The sequence below is a fragment of the Dipteris shenzhenensis genome, chromosome 7 (genome assembly GCF_047967505.1).
Source record: "Dipteris shenzhenensis isolate YYH24624 ecotype China chromosome 7, Dip_SZ_1.0, whole genome shotgun sequence".
In the NCBI taxonomy this organism is placed as follows: Eukaryota; Viridiplantae; Streptophyta; class Polypodiopsida; order Gleicheniales; family Dipteridaceae; genus Dipteris; species Dipteris shenzhenensis.
In genome coordinates this window covers 6,869,543-6,877,214 of record NC_141602.1, presented here as the reverse complement: position 1 = coordinate 6,877,214, position 7,672 = coordinate 6,869,543, and the positions used below count along the sequence as shown (strand labels likewise).

At 43.9% G+C, this 7,672-nt stretch overlaps 1 protein-coding gene across 1 annotated transcript; it reads right to left on the bottom strand.

Moving 5' to 3' along the window:
* Positions 1–4,258: 4,258 nt before the first annotated feature.
* On the bottom strand, positions 4,259–7,161 carry LOC147899874 (protein NRT1/ PTR FAMILY 8.1-like). Its single transcript, XM_087377562.1, has 4 exons — positions 6,816–7,161; positions 6,493–6,713; positions 5,879–6,399; positions 4,259–5,639 (listed from the first exon to the last, which is right to left on the bottom strand). The coding sequence occupies exons 1-4, from the start codon at positions 6,991–6,993 to the stop codon at positions 4,784–4,786; spliced, it is 1,776 nt and encodes a 591-aa protein (XP_087233688.1). The 5' UTR covers positions 6,994–7,161; the 3' UTR covers positions 4,259–4,783.
* Between the last annotated feature and the right edge of the window lie 511 nt (positions 7,162–7,672).

Genomic DNA, 7,672 nt, shown 5'->3' with positions numbered 1-7,672 from the left:
CCTATGCACAGCATACCTAGGTCTGGTAGACTTGTGCAAAATAGTCTCGCTACCAAGTGCTCTCAAAACATCCCTTGTCTTTCTTACTCCATGTGTAACAATAGAAGGAATACCCAACTCATCATCAAGGCTCTGTTCTGAGCCACTGGATTCACCATCCACATAAGAGTGACTTGCATTCACATCAACCATGGGCTGATCTACTTTCTCTTTTCCCTTTCGTTATACTTGCATACCCCTATCTGTGTTGCTTTGAGGAGATCCTCCTCATCTCAATCTGCCTATCCATGGTGAAGTATGCGAACCACTGCTAGAGGACACTACAGGTCCACTAATATTTTGTGATTGCTGCTGTGAATTCTGTGCAGCATTACCATTTTGTGCATCTACATCATCAATCACATTTACTAGTTTATACTAGCTGCTCATTTCATCAAAAACAACATCTCTACTTACTGTAAACTTATGAGTAGAAGGGTTATAGCATCTATACCCTTTCTGCTGCAGACAATAACCAATAAAGATGCACTTCTCAGCTTTTGGATCCAACTTTCTCAACTCATCTGGCACATGAACATAGGCAATGCAACCAAAGACTTTCAAATGAGAAATATCTGGTTTCCTACCAGTATACATTTCCTCTGGCATCATGCCATGTATTGCTATAGTGGGAGTCCTGTTCATTATGTAGACTACTGTAGCAACTACTTCAGGCCAATAATAATATGGCAAGTCTTTTTCATTAAGCATGGCACGAGATACATCTCCAATATGCCTATTTTTCCTTTCTGCAAGTCCATTTTGCTGTGGGGTACGACTGCATGACTATTGTTGCTTTATGCCATGCTCCTGCAGAAACCTTGTAAACTCATTTGAGAGGTACTCTCCCCCTCCATCTGACCTTAGGCATTTTATTTGCAAGTCTGTTTCTTTTTCAACCATAGCTTTAAAAGCTTTTAAATGACCAAACACTTCACTTTTCTTTTTCATAAAATACACCCAAACTTTTTTGCTATAGTCATTAATAAAAGTGACAAAATAATGACAACCTCCAATAGATGCAACTTTAGTAGTTCACACATCAAAGTGGATTAATTCCAATGGCCTGTTACTCTCTTGAACATGTCTAGGAAATGGTTTCCTTGCCTGTTGTCCAAATTGACAAGCTTCACATACCTTATGCATTTCTGAATCTTGAACTTAGGCAATCCTGCAATAATATTTCGAGCCTGCATTAATTTCAGTCACTGTACATTAACATGACTAATGTGTTTATGCCAGATATCAATATCTACAACTACACCGGTCCCATGTGCAAACATTGCTACACTTAATTCAGGCATGTCCGCATCCAATGCAAACATCCTGTCCTTCTTTTTCCCTTTTGCTATCAAGCGACCTTTATTTTTCATATCCTCAACAAACCATCCATTGAAAATCCTCAACAAACCATCCATGAGGATTAAATTTGACCTACAATTCCTGCTCAACTAACTGACCAATAGAAACCAGGTTCTTGGTGATATTTAGGACATGAAATGCATCAGACAGGTATTTATTTTTTCCATCCTACATGGACAATGGAATTTTACCGATCTACACAATAGGATGCGCAGTATCATCACTAATCTCCACAAATGCTGGTCTTTCCATTTTTCTTGCATCCTGCATCCATTCTTCATGACCTGTCATAAGCTCTTTCCATTATTTCTCTTTCTATCAAGAGGTTTATCATTCCTGACATTCGGTCATGCACATAGTCACAAGAAACGTTTCGTCCGTTTCGTCATTTCGTCAATTTGATAAGTTTCATTTCGTTTTGTTTCAACTTTTTAGACGAAACGGATAGGTTTCAAATTGATACTTAATATATACCCTTACAAGGGCGAATAAGATATGTTATAATTAAGTTAGGTGAACAAAGAGAAATACAAGTCAAGATACTAAAAGGATGCATGCTCTTTCAATGTCAATGAGACACTAAGAACTTGGTATTTTGATAGTGGTGCTTCCAAGCACATCACTTGAAAGAAGAGTCTTTTTGCATTTCTGCATGCACTACCTGCTAAAAAGAAGGTGAGATGTACAGACAATTCTTCTTATTCGGTGTGTGGAGAGGGTAACATCATACTCACCTCCACATATGGCACAGATTTCAAAATTACTGATGTTCTTTATGTGCCAAGTATAAAGAAGAATTTACTTTCAGTATCCTCTCTCAATCGAGGAGGATTTCACGTCATATTTGATGATGCTAAGTGTGCAGTCCCAGACAAAGAGAATGATTATGCTTGGATGTTGTCTGGCACTTTGTATTGGGGTCTTTTTCAGCTTGACATTTATGAGAAAAGATCCGATCTTGCACTTTCAGTGAGCACCCCCACTTCTGCCATGCAGAATGCAGAGTTATGGCATGCCAGATATGGGCACATGAGCTATGGCATCTTGATGACACTTCATAAGCATGCTATAGTTGATGCATTGCCTCCTTTGGAGTTACCTCCTCCTCATGCCTGTGAGGGATGCATCCTTGGTAAGATGCATAGATTTCTCTTTAAAAAGGATGGTGTAGTCAGAGCTACTCGCAAATTACAGCTCATACATAGTGATGTCTGTGGTCCCATGAGAACACCTACTTTTGGTAGTTATCTCTATTATGTTACATTCATAGATGACCACCAATTATACTTGGGTCTATGACCTGAAGGAAAAATCAGATGTATTTATGCATTTCAAACACTTTGTGGCCATGGTTAAAAATGAGACAGGGCTCAAGGTGTAGACACTTCGCACTGACAAAGTGGGGCAATATATGTCTCATGAGTTTGAGGCATTTTGGAAGGAGAAAGGCATCACATATCAGCTTACAGTAGTGAGGCTTACACCTCAGCAAAATGGCAAAGTTGAGCGAAAAAATCACACTCTCATGGAGATGGATAGATGCATGCTCAATAATAAGAAGTTGCCTCATCGATTTTGGCTCTAAGGACTCATGTGTGCCAATTATGTTTTGAATCGGACTCCCACAAAGGCTTTGAAGACAATCACTCCCTATGAGGCCGGGCATGGGAAAAAGCCTTCAGTGGATCACTTTAGAGTTTTTGGTTGTGTTACATATGCCCACGTGCTTGTGGTAAATTGTCAGATAAGGCACTTAAGTGTATCTTTGTTGGGTATAGTGCACAAAGCAAAGGCTATCGTCTCTATAATCCTACCACTCGCAAGATTTTTATGAGTAGAGATGTTATTTCTTCAGAGAATTCAGCACACACATGCTGAATTTACTATTCCAACTTCTTCAGATGATGTTTCTGAGGGGATGCTTCTTATAGCTTTTGAAAATCAGAATTTACAGCAACATCCTCCTGGTCCACATGCCCCGATTCAACCACATCAACCACATCTGATTTTGTTCCTCCATAGGGTGATGAAGTTGTCATGCAAGAGATTCAAGAGATACATGTAGCCGAAATAGTTTCGAATTGGTTGCTAGAGACTCTCAAGGAGAGTAGACTTGAGGCACCTTTGCCTAGCAGGACTCGTAGTGCAATAAGGCACACAGGGGAGGGCTCTTTCTGTTGAGATAGCTTATGTAGGTACTCTTCTTGATGAAGAAGAACCTGACGCTTTTGAAGAAGCCAAGGATAATGTGCATTAGATGAATGCCATGCACAATGAATCGCAATCCATTGAGAAAAATCAGACTTGGAATGTTGTAGATTTGCCTCGAGGGAAACATGCCATTGGTACCAAATGGGTTTTTAAAGTGAAAAGTAAGCCAGATGGGTCCATTGAAAGGTACAAGGCACGGTTGGTTGCCAAAGGCTATGCTTAGAAAAAGGGCATAGATTATGAGGAGACTTTTGCTCCTACATCCCGGAACTAGTGCTCCCTAACTAGTACTGGGAATAGGCCCTAATATAACTAAGAAGCTGCTTACGATCAGCTCATCTCCACCAGCCATCCAAGTTGAACATTCGAACAAGCATGCAACCTGTGGTCCTATGATTGCAAAACTTGGACTGCTTCAAGAGTTAAATTGAAAACCTAAACATAAAAGGAAAGAGAGTTTGGCATGGCATCCGGTCCAGGTGCTCAAGCTTAATGATGCTGCACAAGGAGCACATGTCTATGTGCCATAGTAGAAATTTCTGGCTGTTGATTGAGGTGAGCACGCTCTGTTCTTGCGGGCTAGGGGCCTGCCGAGGTGATCAAGAGAGGTGAGTTGTTGCCCCTTTTTCATAAGCAGAGAGGGTTGAGCAGTAACAACACATCGAAATTGAGGGAGGGTAATATTCCCCTGATATGTCCTTTACGGCTGATTTGTAAAGGCTGTTCTGAGTGCACTTGTAGCATACTATATAAGAATAACGCAACTCAGTTTTTTGGGGGCACTGTCCAAGTCCATTTTATTTGAAATTAAGCAGTGATTAAAGAAAACACATAAGCTGTGTTTGTGCATTGCATTTGAAAGGATAGGCATGATATTGGGTACAATCTGGACCTGCTCTGAAGGGAACTTTCTGGGCTTTTCTTAGGTTTCTCTCTTTTTTATGTTTGTTTATGGTGCTAGTTTTCTTTACATTACTTTCATAGTTACAAGGCAGGCCTCTTGAATGATGGATATCATTCACCTTGTTCTCTTTTGGAGCCAAACGATTACTAAGGTCTACCCATTGGGTGCAAACGATTACTAAGGTCTTCCCATTGGGTGGAGGCCAAGAGTTTAAAGTTGCTTGTTGAACTCCTTACTGTAGAGGATATGGAGCTGCAGATGCAGTAGCTATGGAGCTGCGGATACAGTGGTTACGCGGAAGAAGGAACGGTCGTATTCGTGAGGATTAGCGTGCTGGAACGACTTGGCGCAAGCGCTGAAGATCACGAAGTTGAGGAAGGTGAGCCCTGCCAAAAGCCAGAAGAAGTAGTCGAGGTGGCCTTCGTTGAGGTCTCGAGGAATCCAGCCAGGGCTACGGCCAGACCTTGTGGTGATACTCGTGACCACGATGACCAGAACAGAGCTCAGATAGTTTCCCAAAGCTATGGCGGTACCGTAGAACGAGCTTCCGAGCGTGCGCAGAGACTCCGGAGCCTCTACGTAGAAGAATTCCAGCTGCCCAATCGCTCCCAGAAACTGCGCACAACCCAATAGCAGGTACTGTGGAATCTGCCAAAAAATGCTCATCTCCACACCCCCCTCTGTCGCCAGACGTAGCCTCGTCGTCTCTACCCCTGCTGCCACCGTCATGGACGCAACGCTTAGCAGATAGCCTCCCCCCATGCGCTGCAGCGGTGTGAGGCCTCTCGAGAAGCCAGTCAATCTCTTCAGAATCGGCACGAACAGCCAATCATAGATAGGAGGACCTAACACCACCGCAAGAAGGTTGAATATATTCATCGTCGCCGATCGCATGTGGAAGCTCCCGGCAACCCTCGTGTTCATTACGAACCCTTGCTCGATGAAGAATGTCCCTCCCTGCGAGTAAATCGTGTAGAAGAAGATATTGCATGCCCAGACGGGAAGTAGCCTCAGCACTTGCTTCACCTCTTCCACCTCTGTCACGGTGCACAGCTCCCATGGATTCCTGGGTTTTTGCTGCCAGATCGCAGTCTCTGTTACGGTGGCTGCCTTGTCCAAGAACCTGCGCCACGCCACTAGCCTATTTCAGTCGCTTGCAACAGCGCTGAAGTGACTTACCATTTAGAACATCTTTGAGAGCAAATCCAAAAATTATAGCACACGAACATTCCAAGGGTTCAAGAGCGATACTGCTCGCAATCTGGAGCTATGCCGGCAATCTCCCAGCTTCCTGACGTTATGTCCAAACCAATACTGTGTGCCAATGTTGGCATGAAGTAACGGAAGAAGGGAGTAATTTACCTCCAGCTTAGGCTGTGTGCTAATTTTCCGCGTGTAGGTCCAGCAGGATCATCGTCATCGGTACTCTCGTAGAGCAAGTCACTCTCGAGGGGCGCTTGAACCCTCCATTTCCTCGTGGCTGAGACCAGTACCTGTAAAGCTCGGTGATATGGATTGCCAGCGCTGGATTTGAGCTGTCTATACAGGGGCAAACCAAGGATGAATAATAGAAACGTTGCCCCCGCTATGACCGTGCATAACACAAATCCAAACACCCATCCCTTGCTAGTCATTATATACACAAGGAGTGTGTCAGCCAAAGCTAATCCCACGTTGTCGAAAACAAGATACCAGGTGAAGAAGTTGGATTTGTCGGCAACTTTATCAAATTGGTCTGCCCCGAGTGACTGCAGAGCGGGCTGGAATGCCCCAGCTCCCAGAGCAACGAGGTAAAGCGAAATGTAAAAGAAAACAAGAGATCCTGAAGATCGGCTGTCATGGGACACGATGAAGATTGTTGAGAATGTAGCAAGAATCATGCCCTGGTAGTGACAAGGATACGGTTAGATTCATGGTGTTGCAAAGGGAATCCAATAGGAGCCATTGCCTAGAATATGCAAGTATTGGTTACCCACCATCACATACAGCGAAAGAAACAACGCGCAGGTCCTGAGGCGCCCTATAGAACGGGCCTCAGCGACGAACGCTCCGAAAATAGCAAAGAGGAACAAAGTTCCCAACCAATAATTCGTATTGTTTGCCGCTGATGAGTTGCTTTCATCGAGCACGTCTCTGAAGAACAGAACGAGGTTGAAAAAGATGCCGAAATAAGCAACGTATGCTAAACAGATGGTGCCTGAAAGGTCCCAAAAACAAGCCAAGGCATGCGCAGGTTAGAGCTGAAACGAGCGGAAAGGAGATCATGGACAGAAACAAGCAGGTGGAAGGGAATGGTTACCGAGAATGAAAGGCAACGTTCTACTGCCGCCGAGATTGGCTCCAAGAGGAGCTGGTTTTCCGAGCCAGGTGAGGGTCTCAGCGGAGGAGCTGGTGGGCAAGATATTGTCGAGGTGATCTTCACCCTGAGGAAGGTGGAGGAGGGGACTATCAATGGAATCAGCTGCATGATCGCCCATCGGGCAGGGGCAAGATCACGGAAAAATGCAGAGGATGGGACCAAATTGCTCAAACGAGAGAGATGAGGTATGAGTTTTTTTTACTTAGTAGCAACAATGCCAAGGAGCCGAATAGACTCATCCGAAGCACGGGAATCGAACACACACACCACAACACGAACCAGAGCCTCAACCACCAAGACCCACGCGGGTTTTACAAAACTTGATAGGGAAACACATACATCACGTGTATTAAAAGGTGACGGCTGACATTGTACTGTCATCACAGCGTTTACGCAACACAGCGTGGCAAAATGTACACAGTACGTTTACGTTCCATGAACTTTTTGGTTGCTGCCGCCTGGTCCTTCGACTCCTTCCCCATCCCATGCCTATTTTGCATCTATGATGCTTCTTAAATGACCGCCTCCCCGATTTTTCCCCGCCTTTAAAGTTTAGAGCCTCTTCACGGGATAACCGTGGTTTGAAATTGGGAGAGAATAGCAGCTTTTTTTGCAACGATGATGCAAAACGAGCGGTCGAGAAAACTTGCAATAATAAATGCTAGGGGGAGTTCTCTTGCTACCATGTCAAATTTTCAAGCTACAAAGTCTAAACGTTTGACTGTAAACAAAGGAAAACTGCTTGGAACTTACCTAGTATGGGTGAACCCACAAAAATTTGCAACGTAATTTTCTCT